The 21,821-nt window shown below is 60.5% G+C and overlaps 2 protein-coding genes across 4 annotated transcripts; one reads left to right on the forward strand and one right to left on the reverse strand.

Annotated features, from left to right (window-relative positions):
• Window positions 1–151: 151 nt before the first annotated feature.
• DNAJB2 (DnaJ heat shock protein family (Hsp40) member B2) lies at window positions 152–5,740 on the reverse strand. 3 transcript variants are annotated; one of them, XM_068408157.1, is made up of 10 exons: window positions 5,635–5,716; window positions 4,600–4,689; window positions 3,479–3,588; window positions 3,013–3,066; window positions 2,741–2,860; window positions 2,467–2,556; window positions 2,233–2,338; window positions 2,020–2,090; window positions 1,544–1,765; window positions 152–554 (listed from the first exon to the last, which is right to left on the reverse strand). In XM_068408157.1, the coding sequence occupies exons 2-10, from the start codon at window positions 4,662–4,664 to the stop codon at window positions 544–546; spliced, it is 849 nt and encodes a 282-aa protein (XP_068264258.1). In that variant the 5' UTR covers window positions 4,665–4,689; window positions 5,635–5,716; the 3' UTR covers window positions 152–543. The 3 variants fall into 3 exon arrangements, with proteins under 3 accessions (XP_068264258.1, XP_068264260.1, XP_068264257.1); XM_068408159.1 differs by lacking the exon at window positions 152–554 and having other exon boundaries at window positions 561–1,765; window positions 5,635–5,740; XM_068408156.1 differs by lacking the exon at window positions 152–554 and having other exon boundaries at window positions 561–1,765; window positions 2,741–2,857.
• Window positions 5,741–19,005: 13,265 nt separating this feature from the next.
• Window positions 19,006–20,759, forward strand: LOC137667000 (tubulin alpha-5 chain-like). The gene is given in 4 exon segments (XM_068407353.1): window positions 19,006–19,222; window positions 19,363–19,511; window positions 19,691–20,407; window positions 20,409–20,759. Coding segments are annotated over 4 exon segments (1,302 nt in total). The 5' UTR covers window positions 19,006–19,041; the 3' UTR covers window positions 20,664–20,759.
• The last annotated feature ends 1,062 nt before the right edge of the window (window positions 20,760–21,821 follow it).

Raw genomic sequence — 21,821 nt, forward strand, 5'->3', positions numbered from 1 at the left:
GGGGGGGGGGGGGGGCACAGGGAGTCCCCCACTCCCCCCATCCCTGCAGGAGCACAGCCTGCACCCCTCAACCACCAGACCCGCTGCCTGCAGGCACAGATGGGGGGGTACCCTGCACCCCCCAGCCCAGACATACCCCGCAGGCAGCAGCTACTGCAAACAGGTTTATTGACAGCTGTCAGCAGAAGGGGGTCAGGGAGGGGGGGGCTAAGGCAAGGAGGGGGGCAGAGCCCAGCCCTGCTGGCTGAGCCCAGCCATGCTGCCCCTCCCTGCCTGCCACCAACACCCCCCAGCAGCCTAATCTACAGCAATCCCCCCTCCAGCCCCCCATCACCACCCTCCCCACCACCTCGTGGTGCCCAGGGCATCTCTCCCCAGCCCCAGGTATTGCTCGGTCATAAGTCCTGTTGTGCCCCCCCACCCACCACGTCCCACGGAGCCAGAGGGTGCTGGGGGAAGGGGGTGGCAGGGGGTGGCCGTGCAGGGACAAAGCGGAGTCCTGGCTGGGAGAGCCTCCGTGCGCGGTCCCTGGGCGCAGCAGCCTCAGAACACACCTGGGGAGACAAGCGGAGGGGGGGACACAACAGCACCCATGAAACCCTCCTTGGCCCAAGGCTGGGGAGAGGCAGGGAAGGAGGGAGGAAGATCCCAGGAGGAGGAGGAGAAGAGCCAAGGCAGGACCATGGGCAATGGTGAAGGTGGAACACCTGTGAGCATCACTGAGAGTCACTGCTGCTGTGGGAAGGAGGGAGGGACAGTGTCCCCAGGCCAAGGTGGGGGGGGGTGACAGTGCCCTGCAGGGTGTGCAAGGCATAGGGGAGGGGGTGACCAGGCAGGGTCTGCGATGGGGGGGACAGAGGAGAGGGTACAGGCAGGAGCGCAGCATCCAGAGGGGAGAGACAGGCACAAGGCACCAAGCAGAGCCCACGAGCGCACCCTCCGAGCACGGAGGCAGAGCCTGGCCCAGGGGTCCCCAGCCCGGGCAGGGGCAGGCGGCAGCCAGGGGGGTGCCGGCTGGAGCCCCTGCCCGTCTGCAGGGCAGGAGGGGAGAGAAGAGCAGGCCAAGCCCCGCACACCTGCCCGTGGGCACCCCGCGCTCCCAGCAGCCAGGGCAGGGAGCTACCCCTCTTCCTGGGACCCCACCAAGGGGCCCTCTTCCAGCCATGACCCCCAACTCTGGCAGACCCCCCACCCCGGGGTGCCACCAGCTGCCCACCCACCTGAGCGGCAGCGAGGAGGTAGGGCAGGAGAGACCCCCTCCCTTGCTGGGGGAAGCAGGAGCTGAGCCCCAGGCAGCGAGCCCCCACCCCCCTTTATTCTCCCTGCCCCATGGAGCAGAGGGCACAACCCCAGCCCCACGCTCAGAGCAGGGGACAGTGCCACTGCTTTGCTTTGGGGGCAGGTTCATGCCCCGCTGCGGCAGGGCTGCTGGCTCCCGGCGGCTCCTGCTCCGGCCCCCCCCGGGGACCACGGGCTCTGCAGGTGGAAGATGGGGTGCCAGGGCTGCCCCCCGCTGCCGGCAGGGTGCCGGGGCCGTGCCCACCTGCTCGGTGGTGCCCCGCAGCCTCCATCTCAGAGAGGCTGTAGGCCATGGCCAGCTGCAAGTCCTCATCCTCGTCCTCGCTGTCCGTGTAGAGGCAGACGGGTGAGGAGCTCTGGGGCCGGTGTGGGGCAGGCGGTGGGGGCGAGGGGGGCCGTGGGCTGGGGAAGGCTTGCTGCTCCCGCCGGCTCAGCTCCAGCCCCAGCGCCATGTCGTCGGGGACACCTGTGAGGACAGGGACAGGGGACAGGGGTCATGTCCACTCCAGCTTCCCAGAGGGGGCACGGGGACCCAGCCACTCCTGCCTACCCCACCAGTCCTCCACGGCAGAGCCCCAAACCAGGGCTCAGCCCAAAACCAAGCCTGGATGCAACACCCCCCAGCCACCTCAAAGGAGGAGAGGGGTCCCCAAAGGGAAACGGTGCTGGGAGGTGGCACTGCCGGACCCCAACAAGTCAGTCTGCAGTGCTGCTTCTCACCGTCGATGTGGATTGACTTCAGCTCCCCGTCCTCCTCCACTTCCACCCGCTCCCGCCCGTTCTCGATAATCCTGCAGACAGACAGACAGACAGACAGATGGACGGTTGGTCAAGGGCCAGGCAGCCAGATCATCGCAGCGGCGAGCTGCAGGGTCCGAGGCCCGCTGACGCAGGGGGGTCCATGGGGGCGAGGGGGGCCGGCACTGCCCTCACCGCTTGGTGGTGATGCGCTTGCCGTTGACGAAGGTGGTGGAGGTGGAGACAGAGCGGAAGCCCATCCCCGCGTCGGCACCGGAGCTGAAGGACGAGGCGAAGAAATCTGGAGAAGGGAGAGACAAGGCCAGTGACAGGGTGGGGGGCAGCAGGAAGGCAGGGGACAGACCCTGCACAGGGGGACGTGGTGTCCCGGGTCTGCCCTGCCAGGTAGGGGCTGGCAGCGTGTCCCACCTGAGGATCCTGGGAAGGGGGAAAAGAAGTGGCCACCGCTGTGGTGCCGGGGGCCAGGTCCTCGCAGCTCGGAGAAGGGCAGCATCTCATCTGGAAGGCAGGGTTCCCCCCGGTCAGCACTGCCCCCACGGCTTGACGAGTCAGGAGCAGGGTACTGCCGTGGGGACACCACACTGGGGCCAGCCACGCACTCTGTCCCCAAAGCCAGCGGCTGCCCCGGGGCCAGAGAGAAGCCCTAGAATCAGCCCCCAGCTCCCCCCCACCCCACACGCACCAAAGAAGTCGGCGAAGGGGTCTCGCCCACCAAAGAACTCCCGGAAGACATCATGAGCGCTGCGGAAGGTGAAGGTGAATTCGGGGGCCCCGGCATCGGCCCTGGAGGCCCCTGGTCCTGCTGGAGGGAAGAGGCCCAGAGTTAAGTGGAGCCCCGGGTGAGAACCCCGCAAAGGGTGGGGAACCCCGGGGGGTGCAGACTGACAGCGGGTCTTCAGATGGGGCCATATCCAGAGCCGCACTAACCCCCCACGGCCCTGCTCACCCCCTCACCTGCGCCCATGAGTCCGTCCTTGCCATAACGGTCATAGACATCACGCTTCTGCTCTGGAAGGAGAAGAAAGGGGGCTGCGGGGAAGCCAGCTGCCAGGCATGGGCAGGAGAACCCATGCTTCCCCCGGCCAAGGGAGGTGCAGAACAGGAGGCAGCAAGAGGAGGGGGGTGGCATGAGCCCCTGCCGCACCGGCACCGCTCCCAAACCCAAGTCGGGGCATTGGGCAAGGATGCGCAAGTCTCAGCCCCGCTGGGGAGACTTCATCCCGGAGAACAGCACCCCAGCATCTCTCCTGAGAGCCGTTTCGGGGGATGTATGGGGATGTAACCAAGCCCCACAAGCCAGGTGGTAAAGCTGGAGGGACCTGCTGCCTCCTGGGGACGTCCAGGGATGCAGCAGGACACCCCAGGGCGAGCAGCCCCAAAGGCGGGGGGGAAAATGCAAGACAGCACCATGGCCTCTTACTGTCCGACAGCACTTCATATGCCTCGGCAATCTCCTTGAACCTCTGCTCGGCGTACTCCTTGTTGTCTGGGTTTTTATCCGGGTGCCATTTCAGCGCGGCCTTCCTGTACCTGCACAGACCAACAGCAATGGGCACGCAGCAGCCCTCAGGTGGCGGGGGCTCCTGGGCCAGCAACCCCCCTCTGAGCACACACCCTGGGGGCAGGGTCACCCCAAGCCCGCCTCACCCAGCCCCTACAGCCCCAGGAATCAAATGGGAGCTTCCTGGACTGGTTCTGCCTCCCGACCAAATACATGCAGCATGACCCCAGCGGTGCCCTCGGCAGCGGCTCCAGACAATGCTCGCAGGTTTGCTCTGGAGCCTTCCCGGGCTCCACCACGGGCGTGCATGGACCAGGGGTTGCTGGGACGCTCCTGGGGCCAGGCAAGCACAAGCAGCCCTTTTCTCCTGCCTGCAGCGAGCTGGGGTTAACCCAGGCTGCCCAGCTTCTCTCACCCACTCTTAGGAAGCACCCCCAGCAAGGACCTCTGTCCCTCGAGGCCAGCCACCAGTCCGCAGCTATTCCCCCCTGAGTGACGCCTCACCCCAGTGAGAGCAGCAAGACCTCGGCAAGGTGCCAGGCAGGAGCTGTGGGAGGCTCCGTCCGCCCCCAGCACTCCCCTCAGTGCCTGGGGTGCAGCACAGGACCTGCCAATGGGGGCCATGTCCCTGCCAGGGGACTTGCTGCTCCTCACCCTGTGAGCTCCAGCCCCCCAACCCTGATGCCAGCAGAGCCCCCATGCCCCAGCTGCCCTCTGCCATCCTTGCGCTCTCTGGCAGAGAGAGGGGACACCTCCAAACACAAGCGGGACTCACCTCCTGCCTCCATCCCCATCCCCAGGCTGAGAGCGGGGACAAAGGGACCAAACCCCACCAAGAGATGCCTTTGTGTGGCAGCAAAGCCCAGCCCTGCTCTGGCCCCCGCACAAAGGAAACAAAGGCCGGATTGTCACCTCTAGAGCTGGGCCCTGTCCCCACCAGCCCCGCAGGCAGCCCCAGCCTCTGGCTCACTGGTGCCGGGGTTGGGGGGGGCTCAGGCTGCTCAGCCCCGCGGGCAGGGTCACGCCTGCCACACACTTACGCCTTCTTGATGTCGTCGGCGGTGGCATTGCGGCTCACCCCCAGCGCTTCGTAGTAGTCCACCATGACGCGGGGCTGTCCTGCAGGGTCACTGTGGGGGGGGGAAAGGCAACGTCAGGAAATCCATGGGCACAGCCTGGCAGCACCGAGTGGCGAGAGCAAGGGCAGGCTGCCCTGCCCTCCCCAGGTGCCCCGGTCACCCCACAGGTCCCCCCAAGAATGTCTCAGCAGCATCCCCTTGCACGGCTCCCCATCACCCTGCCTGCACCTCGGCCACCTCGATGCACCCCAGCCGAGGTCCCTTGGCTGCCACCACGCCGCCGTCCCACCAGCATCACCCCATCTTGCCCGAGCAAGGGGACAGGGATCCTCGCTGTCACCCCCGCTCCCCTCCAGCTGCCCCAGCTCCCCTCCCGTCCCCCCCGGGGGGCTCTGTCCTGGGGCGGGGCAGGGAGAGGCGGCAGGAGCAGCCCGGTAAGGTGCTTAGCGGCTGGAGTGGATTAAGGGCTCAGCAGGGACCATCCCGGTCCCCGGGCACCCCGGAGCACTTCAACCGGCCGGCCCACTCCGGACCGGGGACGGGAGCGGGATGCCGCCGCTCCAGACCCCCTGCCCCCGGGGTGCCGACCACCCCCCCCCGGCTCCGCCCCGGTGCTCGCCCCCTGCCCGCGCTGCCCAGGCCCACCAGCTGACGGGGAGGGCAGCGCTGGCACCGGCAACGGTACGGCTCTGGGAGCGCGGCGGGGCGGCGCCGCCGGGGACCGCCCCCCCGGCCCGGCTGTAAACACGGCGCTCCGGGGGCTGCCCGGCCCGGCTGCTGGAAGTTTCCGTGTCCCCCCGCACCCCCCCGCCCCGCCGCCACGGGCGGGTAGCCCTGGGCTGCGGCCAGCGGATCTAGGCCACCGGGAGGGGCGGGAGCAGGGGAAGGCACCGCACCGCACCGGGCCGGCCCCGCTCCGCTCCGCTCCCCCCGTGCCCCGTTCCCCCGGTGCCACCATGCGCCCCGCTCCCCCCCCCTCCCCGCCCCGGCGCCCACCTGCGTGCCGCAGCCGAGCGCTCCCCGCCCGCCCCGGGCCGCCCGCGGCCGGTGTCGCGCGTCCCCCCGCCCTGCCCGGGCCGCCGCGGGGCCTGGAGGCGGGCCCCGCTGCCCGACGAGCGGCGGCTGCAGCCAACCGCGGCGCCGCCGCCGCGTGACGTCACGCGCTCGCCGTTCGGGCGGGTGATGTCATAGGGAGGCGGGCTTGACCGGGGAGCGGGGCAGGGCTGCGGCGGTCTCTGCGGGGCGCTGCGGGAGAGCGCGGCGGCCGCGGGAGGCCTGGCAGGGCCGCTGCCTCCGGCTGCGCGCCGGGACCCAGCGCTCGGCTCCGGCCCTCCCGCTGCCCGGGGCTGCGTGTGTGCCCGGGGCTCCCGGCGGTGGCACTGACCCCGCTCGCCGGCCCCAGCCGTGCGGCCAGCGCTGCGAGGGCACCGGGGCACGGCCACCGCCCCGGGGCAGCCCCCGGGCTCCGCTTGCCCCTGGCCTCCTGCCGAGTCAGCTGCCCAGCGGGAGGGGACAGCGGCGGGGGGGACAGCCGGGGTGACTCAGCGCTTTGCCCGGGCCATCCCGCCGCGGGGGGGACACGAGGCGGCGCAGGCTGGCGGGCACAGGTCCCTGCCAGGAGCCCGGGCTGCCTGGCACCGCTGTGGCCCCCGCAGAGCATCACCAGCCCTGCGCCCTGCCCAGCCCTGCTCACGCAGGGGGGAGCCGGGAGCAGCGAGGCACCCGGAGCACCGGGCTCAGGGGACGGCCGTGCACCAGGAGCTCTGGTGTGGGCTTGTCTGCATGGCTCCCTGCCTGAGCGGGCCCCACAGAGGGGGGCTCTCACCCATCCTCAGGGTCATGGGCAGACTTGAGGCCACTCATCTGCACCCGTGAACCTGTCCTGGCCGCAGAGATCGTACTGTTCCCTCTTGCTGTCTGGATGGGAGAAGGAGGGAGCCTGGTCTCTTTGCAGGGCCAGAGCCTTTTGGCCCCCCTGCCACCCCTGCACTGCAGCTGGGATATCTTCCTCGTCTCCTGTAAATCCCTAGCTGGAAAGCCTGGGAAACTTTCCTGGTGCTGCTTTACCCGGCAGGCTGGGGACACCCAGGCACTGAGACAGGCCATTCCCAGCACTCCTCAGGGACCCGTTTCAGGACAGCCATCCCCGAGAAGAGCCTTCCTCAGTGATGAGCAGTGGGCCTGGGTGAGCACTGGGACGGCTGCAATGCCAAGGGCATCTCCTGTGCCATGGAGCATCTCTTCTCCAAGGGATGGGAGACCTGTCCCCTGCCACCGGACAGCACCTGATGATTTCCTTGAGCAACTGCTTGGAGTATTCCCTGTTGTTGGTTTTTTTTTTTTCCTGGATGCCCTGGCAGCGATGCCCTCCTGTACTTGCCTGCCCAGGAGCAGGCTGCAGGCGCCCTGGGGTGGCTGCCTCTGGCCAGGGTGCCCTCACTGGCTGCCAGGAGCTCTGGTTTGACCCACCTGTCCAGCAAGGGGTGCAGGGCTGGCCTGGGCCGGGCTGGCCCAGGCACTAGATGGAGCCACAGGCTGCCTCACAGGGACCCCATCCTGCTGGCTGGGAAGCCAAGGAGATGCCACCAGGACCTAGCCATGCCTTAGCACCTTGCTTTCCTTTCCTTGGCCTTCGCAGCTGATGTGGGGACAAGGAGGCTCCAGAGCTGTCAGGTCTCAACCTGCTCTGTGCCCACCAGACAAGGAGGCCTCTGTGCCAAGGAAAAGAGTGGAACCCACATGCTGGCTGGGACTCCGGAGCCAGGGGAACACATCGCTGCTGCTTTCATGGGACATGTATCCCTCACCCGTGAGATCAGAATATGCAGTGAGAAGGACTTACACTTCCCTAATGTCCTTAGGGGAGGCCGTGCAGAGTTGGGCAGTAGCCGACCATGGTGCTGGTAGGAGAGGGGATGGTGTGCCAAGCACGCCTCGCCCCAGAGCTGCCACAATCACTCCTGTGATCACACCAGCAAAGCCAGCCACCTCACACCAGCCAGAGACAGCCCGTCACCTGCTGGTGCCTCACACGGCGTACACCTTCAGCCACAGCACCCTGACCTCTTTTCCCTGCCCTTTCCTCCTAGGTCTGCCCAAAGCCCTGGTACCAACCTGCCTGGCTCACAGCACCTTTGAACCCAGCACAGACATGTTCAGTGTGTCTCAAGAAGACCCTTATTTCTTTACAAATTCTGGGGACTGCTGTGTTGCAACCTTGTTTTTAGCTTTCCAGAGTTGCAAAAATGCTCATGAAATACTCTCGAGGCTTTCTAAGAGCTTTTGGGTGAGTAAAGCAGGACCCCAAAGAACCCATTTTTTTATCCTGGTTACTCATGCTATATTATTATGCAAACCACATATTAAGAGAGTTATTTTTTTCAGTGCTGCACAACATTTCAGCTTTTAATTTCCTCAGGAGAACACAAACCCTTTCACAGCCTCCTCAAAACTGGCAATTATGTACTGCAAAATCGTATTCTTGGCCATTTTTGAACTGTGGAGTGAAGTGCTCGGTGAGTCACGTGCCCGCTGCTCCCCTCCTCACACGCAGCCGTCTCCCCTCCCCTTCTCCCCGCTCCCCCAGGGAAGGTTCCCCATTCTGGGGCAGCCATGTGGAGATGCAACAGGGAGAGAGCAAGAGATGGGATGAGAAGTGGTCAAGCAGAACAAGGCAGGCTCCTGGGTGCCATGTCCATGCCACCTTCCTCTGCTTGCCCGCTCCCAGGAGAGACAGCAGCAGCGGCCATGGCCATGCTCCCCATCTCTGGGCATGGCCACAGGGTCAGTGCAGCCCCCAGAAAAGGCGTCAGTGGGAGCAGCGGGTTTGCTCACCCCTGGAAGGGCTGCACCAGGGTGGGGACCCCCAGTGCAGGGGACAGCTGAGGACATCACTTGAGTGGGGCACCCATTTTTTAAATCCACATTTGTTCTTTTACCCCCAGTCATCGGGCTGCTTTTAGTCGATGCAGCAGGACAGAGAAGTGAGAAACAGCAAAGTCGGGGTGACTGTCGTTCAAGCAGGGCAATGACTTTGGGCCGGATTCGGGGATCTGCTAGACACAGGCTGTGCACCCCAGGCACCGCCCCGCAGGAGTGCTCGCCTGCGCTGACGCCAGGGCTGCTGCCCCAGCCAAAACCCCCGCAAAAACGAGGTGCTTGCAGAATTTAAATCAACAGAGTCAGAGGCTGGCGGAGGTGACAGAAGCCCATGACTAAATAGGTTATCCACGATGAGCACATGCACGGGCCCAGGCAGCAGCTGAGCTTCATGGCAGCAAGGGGCTTCACCTCCATCCCTGGCGCGTGGCTGGGACAGGGTGGGCTGCAGAGCCTGGATAATCCCGTGATGCAGAGGAGCAGGGCACCCCACACCCACCCACGGGGGAGGCTGGGGGCTGCACGGTCTGGATCTGACCCCAAGCAAAAGGAGATCGGGGGCGATGAAAAGACTGATACCCGCACACCCCCTCCGAATGCTGGGGAGCCCTTCAGCCGCAGAGGGGAGCAGAAGCTGCGGCTGACACGGGACAGGAAGGGATTTTATTGCGAAGTGAAACCTGATTTCACTCACGCACACCGACACGCTCATCCCCACACACTCCCAAGCACCAAGACCCTGGTGTCCAGCTGGCTCGGCCAGGATTCTGTGCAGTGCCTGGTAGGACTGGGGACACCGTCTGTCTGGTCCTCACCATGCCCTGCCGCTACATGCCCAACCTTGGCCCATTGCCTTCGCGCTAGGCATGGCTCAAAGGCGAAAAATGAGCCAAGCAGGGTGAAATTAAAAAAGGAGATGGGGTGAATGCATTTGCACTAGGAGAAAACAAGAAAAAGCACAAAAGGTTGCTGGTAAGCAGCCTTCTGCTGTTTCCTATAGCCATGGGTGCCTAAATACCAGTGCAACGCTGTGGATGCAATGGAGACCACTGTAATTCGGATGCCTTCTGTAACAAATCAGCATGTAAAGCATCACCTGCTAAAACTGATATTTTCAATTCATCAGGCCCACACTGAGAATATTAATGGACCTGAGGGTCCTTAATGAGCTGCTAATGGTCATTTTTAACAGAGATAGGAAAACTGGGGTTTCCAAAGGACTGAAGGACAGAAATCACTCCAATCATTAAGAAAAAAACCTGATTGACCCAGAAAACTCTAGATTACTGATAATACCAGAAAAAAATAACAGAAGAATTAATCTTGATTCTGTCAGTGAAGAACTAAAGACTTTAAAATGCGTGTAATCCTGATCAGCCTTGTCTCAGGGAAGGCAGGTATTGCTATGCAAACTTGTCACCACTTTTCAGCACGATTACATGTCTGGCTGATTCAGATCAACACCGCTGGCGTGACATTCTTACTTGGAAGCTGGCAGGAGATGTGATAACATCATTCGCATAAGTCACGATATTGCCACAAAGAGGGATGGAATAATGTTTTCCACGTCCACAGAAGAAGGAGACTCGTAGCTGCTGCCGAAGGTCTTTCCAGATCTACTTCTTGTGTTGTCCCAGAACACTGACCTCAGCATGCCAAGAGAGCCTGTTTATATTTCTGCATTGCTAAGGACACATCGATAGCAAACGTGGGCTTGTTAGCCAGGAGCTCTACTGCCGGGGGCCTTTGTAGTAGGGATCTCCAGGAACAGGTGCAAGGCCCACAGTGATAAGAAATATTTACTAAGAAAAATCAGGGATAACAGTAAGCTTGGTGGGGTAGCAGCTAGTGAAGGGGACAACTAACTAGTAGGGATAGTTTAGAATTGCCCAATTAAAAGGCCCCGTTGCAGCAAAATTTGCTTTAATGCAGCAAAGATCGCTTTAATTCACTAAAATGCAAAGTAATTCACTTGAGAATTTGGAGGAAGGGGCAGTCTTGTCACTTATTACTCTGCAAATCCACTTGTCACCCTCAAACTTTATCAGTGGCAATTCGGGATTCATTGATTAAAGCACCGAAGCCAGTGGTGCCTGGCAGGGATCCCCGCCAAAGCCTGGCAGCCCTTTGCTGATGGCTCACCATCGCCAACCAGCACTTGGGTACCCCAGGCTGCCTCGCCAGGCGCTGCACCGACACTGCTGCTCGCTCCCTGGGACACCCTCCGCACTACCAGCTGGTTAGGTCTCTGCCTTTCCCTCGAGCAGACCTGTCATCTCAAGGAATGAAACCAGGCTTGTTTGGTGAGGTGAGTTTTTCCATGGTTAATTGATGCCTGGCAACAATGCTGAGGGTCACCCAACATATGTAGGAGCCCTCGGTACCCAGCTCTTGCCAGGCTCTGCATCCCTGGGAGGTGGTAAAGCCCTCCTGGCTGTGTCTGATACAGGGCTATTAAATGGCAGCGTGAGAGCCACGTCGTCCCAGGGGAGGGCACAGCAGCCTGGTGTGCACAGGGAGCCTGGGGATGGCTCGTCCTAATGAGAAGGGCCACATTAGACATGGCAGCTCAGTAAACCAGGGCTCCTGAGTCCTTAAAACAGGGAAATCACGCAGGATAGCTCTTGTTTTACACGCACAGCCCCTCATCATCTGAGTTAACTCTGCTATGGAGCTCTCGGGGCTGTATTCGAGCCAGGCATCCTCAGGATGGCCGTCAAACGCAAGGCCTCAGCCCAGTGACCCAAGGCCACGAGCTCACGGAGCCCAGGGCTCTGGGAGGAGTGGGGAGCCCAGCCGTGGTTTCACATACCACACTCTTTCCACACACACACAGCTCCAGGCAGGAGCACCCTGGGAGCCATTGCCTGGCTGGGTTATTAAATGCATCTTTTATCTCCTTAACCGTTTCCCTCTGACAGCCACCACCACTTGGCCGGCCGCCAGCACCTCCTTTCTGCTTTTAACGACTCTCCGGCACTCCAGGCTAGTTTCTCCAGGCCCAGCTCTGCTCTCAGCATGCCCTTGGGCCAGCAAGCTGCTTGCATTACGTACAACCCACTTCCACATGCAAAACTCCCCCTCGCACACATCTGTCCAGCCATCGGAGGCTCAACTGCTCCCCAAAGACCAGGGCAGAGAAGAGCTGTTGGCAAGATGCTACTGCACCAGGAATTGTTCGCTTTCCCAGGGGATGCTGGACTTGCCCTCATGGCAGTGGTTTATCTACCTTGAAGGAGTGGGTGCATCTGCAGAGCTGCCCAGCGTGAATCTGCCGTGTCCCCTCAGCTGCCCAGAGGCTGGAGGCTCAGCCACAGTCCTGCAGACGAGGTGTGCGCTCCTGTGCACTCCTGGGAGCGGGGCAAGTGATCGCTGCCTCTTGCCCCATCGCTGCCAGCTCACGCAAGCACGCTCTGCGGCATTGCGACAGAGCTGACCACAGCTTTGTTGCAATTCCTGAGAACGTGTAAGACAGGAAGGCCTAAAGGGCCGGGGATGGAGACAGACTCATCAGCATGGCTACAGTCCTGCCTGGGACATGCAGAGTCCCTCCAGCCTGACGAGGTGACCCATGCCCCTTCAGGAGCTCCTACCATCAACCAGCCGTGCAGAATTCATTGCACTTCTGCTTCCAGCTATTCCTATACTGCTTGTGCCACCGCCAGCTCCCAGAGCTGCTGGAGAAGAGGAAAAGCAGCACTGGTCCCTCCACACAGTCCAGCAGCGCTGCACACCGGCGTCCCCTGCGAGCATGGGGACACCTCAGCAGGTTCAGCCCCTCCATCACCTGCCTGGAGGCAGCTTGTTCACACCAGACATGCCCAGAGCCCTGGCATGAAGTCACTGCAATTAGACAGCCGTGGTTTTATTTTGCTCCCGTGGGTGTGTAGCTGCCTTTCCCAGGACGTGAAGAAAGGCGGGTGACACTAGCAGCCACGGAGGCTGACTCTGAGCCAGGGAGGATGCTCACCCAGGATGCTGCGCCTGAAAAAGAGCTAGTCCCAACTCGTCTGCCTGTCCCTTTTAGCCTTGCAGGTTGGGGCTCGGTATGTGTGCGGGGCTGCCTGCATCCCTGGGAGTGCCTCCCTGCTCCTGCCACTGCCCGGTGATTCAGGGCTTAGGACTGTAGCGAGATCTGGAATTAGCTTTATTGTTCCTGTAACGCGCCACACGCTCCGGGCAATGCAGCAGGCTTGCACAATTGACTTCATTTTATCTGAACCAGCAATTATGCTGCTGTAGCTCAGCTCCAGCAGAAAGAAAGGACTTCTGCCAGATCACTACCATGCTCTGCATCCCAGCAGGTCTTCAGGAGTAAATGCCACACTTGGGTTATTTAAGACGACCACTGATGAAGATCCCTTGTCCCCAAGACAGTCACGCTTCACTACCCCTACTGCTAGCGAGCCTTAAACTTGCTGCTTCTTGTCTTGAGCATGCAGAAGAGTTAATCCCCTTCCTATCTGCATCTGCCTTAAATACATTTTAAGGCCTTTATTGAGTCTCTGATTGGTCTTCTAGATAGTCCCCATTCTTTCAGCCTTTCATTGCAGCCCATGGCTCTAGCCTTCCAGTCACCCTTGTTTCTCATCTCTGGATCATCTCCATCTACTCCAGACGAAGGGTGAGGTGCTCAGAGGGCCCTTTCTGACCTTAACAAGGCATGCATATCTTAAGGAATGGCAAAGGGAGCGTTTTCTGCCTGTCTCCATGCTGTGCTAGAACATTTCAGGGTGGCAAATTATGTCCCAAATGGTGTCATGCTAGAACTGCAGCAGCAATCAGGCATAGGATGCTGGGCCGTCATCAGGAGCAAGCTGTGCTTTAGGGACCCTGAACAATGGCTCACTGGGATACTGCTGGAGCAGTCAGCATCACAAGGGACTTGCTTGAACACACAACATCTGCAAGATGCAGCCAAGACGCTTTCAACACACTCATTAGTTTCACCAGCCAATGTTGTTCACCCTGTGTTACGCAGAGCTGCCTTTCTGCTTTGAGAAGATTGTCACCATGACTCACCCTGCAGCAGAGCATCACTGGATCTCTGGCCTTACCAGCCCAGCAGCTGGGTTTGCTGCCTGAGTCCTCGGCCAAGCAGGAGTCAGTGCTTGGCCATATGGGGCTCTGGGAGCTGTCGAGCTGAAGGAGCTCCCTCCTGCCTGGCTGCTCCTGGGCTCAGGATGCTGCCGTATCATCCAATGCAGCCACCACTGAAAAGCAAACTGCACAGGGCACTGTTGGGCTGGAGGCATATCCCAGCTCCTCCACCTCCCCGCTGAACCATGCTGCTATGAGGATTATGGGCAGAGCAGCTGTGCAAGGATGGAGTGAGGGGTAAGCAGGGCAAGCATGGATGCAACTTTTTTGGGATGCTCCTGGCTGAGGTTAAAGACACAGGCAGGATCACTGTCCCTGAAGCATCCCTCATCATCCGGTGCTTGCCTTGTGCCCACCCCAAGCTAGGCTTAAAGTGGAGGGCATTGGGCTTCCTCCCTGAACCCACAGCACAGCTGTGGTCTCTTCTACCTTCCCAAGACATCTGTGTCCCCCGAGTGCCCTGTGACACTGTTTGCTCTGCTGGAACAGCCTGGGTGGAGCTGAGGTCTGAAAAGTGGGAACAATAGTTTGGGTTTTCTGCAGTGAAGAGAGGGGGGGAACTGGGGTGTGGATGGGGTGTACCAGGCTGGACTCTGAACGGGTCATCTCCTCTCCAGTTTCAGCTCTGTGTGCTTTTAGGTGTGGCAGATTTTAACGTGTTTCTGGAAGACAGCTGTTTGAGAGGCTTTGTTTGGTTAACTGCAAGCTCTGCTGACAGTGGTTCCTATACCAGCAGGTACCTGTCCGAGAGCTGGCTGATCTCCTGGGCCCCGTGGGCAGCAGCAAGCAGGGGTTTCCCTTGCAGCGTGCAGGGTTCTGCCACTGGGGTATCTTCAAGCTGTTTTTCCCCTTCTTCTATCAAGAGATGGTTGAATTCTGACTCACTATCCTAAAATTTGCCTTGCTTGCTTTTGGTACCTTGCAACTTTGCTCTGAGCAACGATGAAAACATTTCCCGAGCAATTCTTGCTACCTTGTGATTTCTGTTGTGGTCTGAAAACTTTTTCAGGGTCTTCTTAGACATGTGGGTAACATCTCTGTGAGAGAGGGGTCACCTCAGGACAAATTTTCTTCCAGTCAGGGTGAGCTCAGCCTCTGCCGTGTGATGCAGGCTGCTGCTACCAGCATCTGGCAGCCTGCTGAGCAGTTAGGCACTGACAAGACGCAGCCTATTGGTGCTCCCTGGATTTAGCCAGCTGTTCTTAAGCATTTCTAAAAAGCTTAGACATCTGTTCGGGCTTTTCGAATCAGAGGTACGTGGAGATGCGTAGCTCCAAATGACTCACAGCTCTGTTGTCAGTCACTGCTGCCCTGCTCATTCAACACAACAGCATCTGAGTGGTTATTTTCACTCTGAGCGTGCATTTGCAGCAATGATGAGTTAGGGACATTTCACCCTCAGCTCTCTACCAGAATGGTATATAAACAGATCCAGGCATCTCTTGGAGAAGTATCACATCATTTTACACACCAAGGTGCCACCAGATTGTCATACAAATCTTCTGAAGTTGGGTGAAGCATGCAAGACTTGCGTGGCCGCCTGAAATGCTGCTCGCTGCCTAACTCCGATGTTTGTGCTTCCAATCACTGCTGCAAAGCATTCATGCTATAAATGCCCCAGAATTAATTGGCACCGTGGAAGTAAGGAGGGTGCTAGGACACACCCAGTCAGAAGTGATGCCTTGGCATCCAGCATGCATTTCAGTGACCACCTTGGTAAAGATTTTCACGGGGAAAGATGATCCCATCTCTCCTTTTCACACCAATTAACTTCTGGGGCTCAAATTTTGATGCCTCAGTGCTGCCAATTACGCTCTCACTCTCATGGACAGTCTGCATCAGCATGGTCTGTGTTATCTACTGATCTCTGGGGTCACTCAAAGGACATTTATACCATGGGGAGGAGTTTAGGTATTTCCAGAGTTATCTAGTCGCCACAGCATCCTGTCCAGGTTCAGCAGCATTCACAACCTGGGGCACCTCTGTGGAAAAAAAGCCTTTTACCATCAGCTTGATTAAACTCACTCTAATCGTCTGTCTCAGCCATTTCTGCAGGTCTCAGAAATGTGTTGCTTAGACATCAGCACAGGCTTCACAACAGTACCGCGCTTTCAGTCACTTCACACATGTTCATCAGTGAAGGTGACACTTTCCAGGTGACTCAGGCACAAAAAAAGGCCATTGTGGGTGGATAATTTAGATCCAGCTTTCGACTTCCAGAGCGAGCTGAGATGACAGCGCCTTTCAGTGAAAACTCATTAAGTTGGAGGGCTTGGGCAGAGGCAGGGCTGCTTCTGCATGGCGGTGGATGCTGCGAGGATTTTGGAGGGGGGAGGAACGGATGGATGCGTTATTCATTGTAGCAAAGCCAGACATCAGTGAAGTCACCGCAAAGAGCCCTGCTTCGAGGTGCTCTGAGCTATCCCCATCCCCTCACCGGTCATTTCATAAAGGTTTGTGAAATCAGATCACATCCAGGGAGGTGAGGCAGAGCCAGGCTGGAGAAGGAGGAGCCCATCGACAAGCAGGGCTTTCAGGCACAGCCCTGGGGCACAACTGTCCTTGAGGGACTTGCAGCAAAGGACAGGACAGAGTTTTCCTGCTTTTCCCTCTCTGATCACCAAAGAGGCTGGGAAAGCTTGTTGTGCTTCTCTCAGAAGTGTTTCCTCTGCCTGTGTTTTCTCCAGAAATTCTCCCAGGTGTTTCTCAAGGGCCCTGGGTGGCTGACAGAGACCCTGCTCGCCCAGGGGTCCCATCAGCACCTCCAACCACCGGGAGGGCAGACCTGGCCCAGGTTCTTTGCTGACTTTCCTTCCTCAGCCCCCAGATCCTCTCTCGGGCAATGCCTGGATGCTGCAGGACATCCAGCAAGAAGGTGCCATCTCTGCCCCGTGCCACCGCTGCCCCTCAGCAGAAGTCCCTCTGCCAAGACCAACCCTTATGCCCCCCTGCCCTTCCACTGAGGGGTCCCCCGGCTCTCCCGTGGCCCCTGCGAGGCAGGGAGAGGGGGGGTCCGGGGGATGCTGCTCCAGTGACCCCGCCAATGCACCCAGCCGGCTGCCGGGCAGCACGGCCGCATCTATGCAAATCTATGCAAATATGCGCAATGTACACAAATTTATGCCAACGCACGGAACCGTCTCGGGCGGGGCGGCCCGCCCCGGAGCGCCGGTGCCGCCCCCGGTATAAGGCGGCGGCGGCGCGACCGTCCCGGCCGTGCGGAGCTGCGGCAGCCCGGGGACAGGCAGGTCGTGCGGCGGCGGCATCATGGTGAGTGCCGGCCCCGGGCTGCCCCCTCCCTCCGGTCCCGCGGGCGCTCCCGGGAGCGGGGGGAACCCCGGCGAGGCCTTCCCCGGGGCAGGCTCCGACCCCCGTAGCTTCCCGGGGGGCTCACCTGGGAGCCCGGAGGTGCGGGCAGCTGCCGGCCGCAGTCCCGGGTGTGCCTGCCCTGCCTCTGCCTGGCTGCCGCCGCGCCGGAGCTGCTCCTTCCCCCACGCTCCCCAGCCTCTCTCCTTGGAGCATCCCCTGGCACCCGTCTGACCCGGCCGAGGCGAGGAGGCCACCAGCCAAACCCGGCCGTGTGCCGAGGCTGGCGTTTGGGCTGCCCCTCGCACCTCTCCTCCCTTTTAATAGCCGCGGTTCTTGCCCAGCTCCGCCTGGGGGGGGGTGTGCACCCATTCTGCCGGCCCCCCAGGCTGCAGCCCCACAGCTGAGCCCCGGGAGCAAGCGGTGGCTTCACCCACTGCCCTGCACCTCGGGTGCCAACCCACGGGTGGGCATCGCTGTGGGTGAGCCTCTGGGCCGCCCTGCCGCCGTGGTCCTGCTGTGAGCTCTGGCTCCTGAGCTCTCTGGCTGCTCTGGAGAACATCCCAGCCCCAGGGATGTTCTCCACTGCCCCGCGGGGCTGTGCTCCCTGCCCTTCCTGAGCCAGACCTTGCCATGAAGAAGGCGGAGTCTGCTGGCTGGTGGCTGCTGCATCCCCAGCACTGTGGGGCTCTGCCCAGGCTGCTGCCAGCGCTGCGACCCACAAAGCCAGTCCTGGCTGCTGCATTTTGGCAACATGGAGTACAGTGATCAGCATAACCCTCTGCCCCCCCTGATTCACAAGGTCCTTGGCCAAGGAGGAGTCCTTTCTCATCTCTTCTTTCTGGTGGCCACCCAGAGGTGCTTGCAGCTGCGTCAGTGTTTGCTGTGCACTTCTTCTGAGTATCCTGGAGCTTCCCCAGGTCTTACTGTTGGCTCCTTGTGTTACAAAACCTTTATGCACCTGCTGGAAGGGATAAGGGGGGGTGTCACTTTGCTGCTCCTTGCACCTCAGCTTTGGGAAAGGTGGGGAGATAGACTTCTGGCTCTCACCACGGGTATCAAGGGCTTATTTTTCTGTCATCTCTCATTGTCATTGCTGGCTCTGAAGTGCAGCACTGAGAGCACCCTAGATGCACAGAGCCGGGACTTGCTGCGACCTGTGCAACTTCCTCGGACGGCAATTGCTGCCGTGCTCCTGAGCGCAAAATGGCTGGCTCCACCGGCTCCCTGCCAGCTGACTCACCGCGGGGCACCCATGGCTCTGGAAATCCGGTTTGGTTTGGATGCTCCTCTGCCTCGTGGTGCCTGATGACGCATCCAAGTCCTTGGCAACAGCAGGGCTGAGGCAGTGAGCATTGCAGTTCTTGTTGAAAGGGCTGCAGCCTCTGGGATGCCTTACCTGGAGGGGGCGAGGCTGCAGAGCCCACCTCAGCCTTGCTTCTCCTGAGGGACGTGAGGCTGCCCTTGAAGGCCTGAGTTGGGGGACCCTCCCACCTCAGCCCTTCAGTTAAGAAGTGCAGCTAACACTTCCTCCTCCTCCGGAGCTAATTTAGGGAAGCTGAGCCTCAGAGCATGGCAACCGTTCACTGCTGCAAATCCCCCCCCTTGCTGGGCACCCACCCTCAGTGCCGTCACCTCCTCAGCTCCCAGAGCCCGGGTGATGCTCTGTCATCTCGGCCTGCAGCCCTGTTTTTGGAGTAGCAACAGGGGCCGTGGCAGCTGCTGCAGGGCTCCAGGCCTTAAGCCAAGCAGGTGTTCGGGCAATGGAGAGGATGCTCACCGGGTGCTTCCCAGGGCTGTGGGTGGGGGCAGTCCAGGGAATGTGCTGGCCTGGTGTCCCTGGCTCCAGCAGAAGGGTCTTCACCTCCCTGGGCCCCTGAGGTGGGCAGTGCAGCAATGGGAGGCAGAGCACCACATTTGGCAGAGGGCAGCAGACTGGGGTGAACAGAAGGCACCTGGGCCATGGGGCAGTGCAGATTGCACAAGCTGGCGAGGGCCTGGGCTGTGCACCTCACCGCCTGCAGCGACTGCATTTGTGGTCCTGGATGGGATCTGACCCTGCCTCCCCCTCCCCAGCGCGAGTGCATCTCAGTCCACATCGGCCAGGCCGGCGTCCAGATGGGCAACACCTGCTGGGAGCTGTACTGCCTGGAGCACGGCATCCAGCCCGACGGGCAGATGCCCAGCGACAAAACCATCGGCGGAGGGGACGACTCCTTCACCACCTTCTTCTGTGAGACTGGTGCCGGGAAGCACGTCCCACGGGCCATCTTTGTGGACCTGGAGCCCACTGTGATTGGTGAGTGCACCTCAGCTGGGCAGTGACGGTGGTCACTATCTCTGGGAAAAACCCACTGCGGGACAGTTCCTAGGGTGGCTCCTGCCACCTTGCCTCAGGGACAGTTAGAAAATCTCTGACATTGTGCTAACCTCTCCTAGATGAGGTTCGGGGAGGAGTCTACCGCCAGCTCTTCCACCCTGAACAGATGATCACGGGCAAGGAGGATGCTGCCAACAACTACGCCCGTGGGCACTACACCATCGGCAAAGAGATCATCGACCAAGTGCTGGACAGGATCCGGAAGCTGGTAGGTGACCGCAGAGGGGGGACGTGTCTCCCTGGGCTGGGCTCCAGCATCCTGCTCGGGGTGGGAGCATGGGGCAAGACCTGCTGTGCCCTGGGAGGGATCTGTGGCAGCACAAGCAAAAGTTTGAAACTTCCCTTCAGCAAAGTCCTTGGAGGAATCTTACTTGGCTCTCTCCACAGGCTGACCAGTGCACGGGACTCCAGGGCTTCCTCGTGTTTCGCAGTTTCGGGGGAGGAACTGGCTCTGGATTCACCTCCCTGTTGATGGAGCGACTCTCCGTTGACTACGGCAAGAAGTCTAAGCTGGAGTTCTCCATCTACCCTGCGCCACAGGTCTCCACTGCTGTGGTGGAGCCCTACAACTCCATCCTCACCACACACAGCACCTTGGAGCATTCAGACTGTGCTTTCATGGTGGACAATGAGGCCATCTATGACATCTGCCGCAGGAACCTGGACATCGAGCGCCCAACCTACACCAACTTGAACAGACTCATCAGCCAGGTTGTCTCATCCATCACAGCATCGCTGCGGTTTGACGGGGCCCTGAACGTCGACCTCACTGAGTTCCAGACCAACCTGGTGCCCTACCCTCGCATCCACTTCCCCCTGGCCACCTACGCTCCCGTGGTTTCGGCCGAGAGAGCTTATCATGAGCAGCTGTCAGTGGCCGAGATCACCAACTCCTGCTTTGAGCCGGCCAACCAGATGGTGAAGTGTGACCCTCGCCACGGCAAGTACATGGCCTGCTGCCTGCTGTACCGTGGGGACGTGGTGCCCAAGGACGTCAACGCCGCCATCGCCACCATCAAGACCAAGCGCAGCATCCAGTTTGTGGACTGGTGCCCCACGGGCTTCAAGGTGGGCATCAACTACCAGCCGCCCACGGTGGTGCCGGGGGGGGGACCTGGCCAAGGTGCAGCGCGCCGTCTGCATGCTGAGCAACACCACGGCCATCGCCGAGGCCTGGGCTCGTCTGGACCACAAGTTCGACCTGATGTACGCCAAGCGAGCCTTCGTGCACTGGTACGTGGGCGAGGGCATGGAGGAAGGGGAGTTCTCCGAGGCGCGGGAAGACATGGCCGCTCTGGAGAAGGATTATGAGGAGGTTGGCCTGGACTCCTACGAGGATGAAGAGGAGGGCGAGGAGTAGAGAAGCCCTTGCCAAAAAGGACCATGCTCCTTCCCCGTTTTACCTGCAGAAACCCTTTGCAATAAACCTTTTCAGAGCTTCCGTGTCTCCCACTAATCCCCCAGCTGTATTGGTTTCTTGCCAGGTGAGGTGTGTGGTGAGTGCTTCAGCTCTGCTGCTGGTGCTGCTGTGCTTCCTCCTAGCTCATGTGGGCATGGGGTCCACTGTCTCAGAGCACCTCTGCCCACTTCCCACCTGCCAGGTGCTCTGCCGTCCCCCTGGGGCACGTGGCCCTACTTTCCTGCACCAGCTCCTGTTCTCTGTTTGCCGTGTGCTGAGCCCTCTCCCTGCCCTGCCCGTTGGTCAAGAGTCCAAACATCACCTTCTGGCTCCAGCTGCAAATGGGAGATTTCTGTTACCCATTATCCAGCACACTGGGTCCAGAGATTAATTTTCCCTGCTTACCACTAATGCTCCAGCTATATTGACCCACAGGGACTGTCCTCCCCTGCCCTCCTCCTCCCAGCATGCACCCGTGTCAGCTGGAGGGGAAAGTGTGAGCTGGCACTGGGCTGCACCGATTCCTGGAGCGTGGCCAGGCACTCGTCCCACTGCGCAGGGCTCCTGGTGCTGCTCTCCATGCCCGTGACCAGAGCCTTGGGCTCAGACTGAGCGGTGCCTGCTGCTGCACCAGAGCAGAAGTCGCTGCCCCTCCTGCTGGGCACTGCTCTGATCCCACTGCAGAGAGACCTTCTGCCCATGTCTTCAGAGAGGCCTGACTCTGCTGCCAGAAGCACGTAGGAGTTGGAATTGAGTCCTGTTCCTTTTTTTCTTAAAGATTATCCTGCATCTCTGATCTGCACCCCGCTGCAGAGGGACACAGCAGTGTCTCCTGGCATGCACCTGAGCAGCAGAGCCCCCGTCCCCATGGGCAGGGACAGCTGTGTGAACCCATGCCCTGGCAGCAAGGACAGAGCCCTCTCCCTGCTGCACGCAGCGTGCGAGGCTGGGGCACTGGGCTCTGCTTTGCCCCCAGCCAGCAGCCAGGCTAGTGGTCCACACACCCTCAGAGGCAGGACCAGCCCTGGCCCCGGCCGGGAAGGCAGTGCTAGCCAGGGTTCAAACGGAGGGGCTTCTGTGAGGGGAGTCACAAGCCATTAACAGCAAACGGGCTGCAAT

The sequence above is a fragment of the Nyctibius grandis genome, chromosome 9, assembly GCF_013368605.1.
Source record: "Nyctibius grandis isolate bNycGra1 chromosome 9, bNycGra1.pri, whole genome shotgun sequence".
Taxonomy (NCBI): Eukaryota; Metazoa; Chordata; class Aves; order Nyctibiiformes; family Nyctibiidae; genus Nyctibius; species Nyctibius grandis.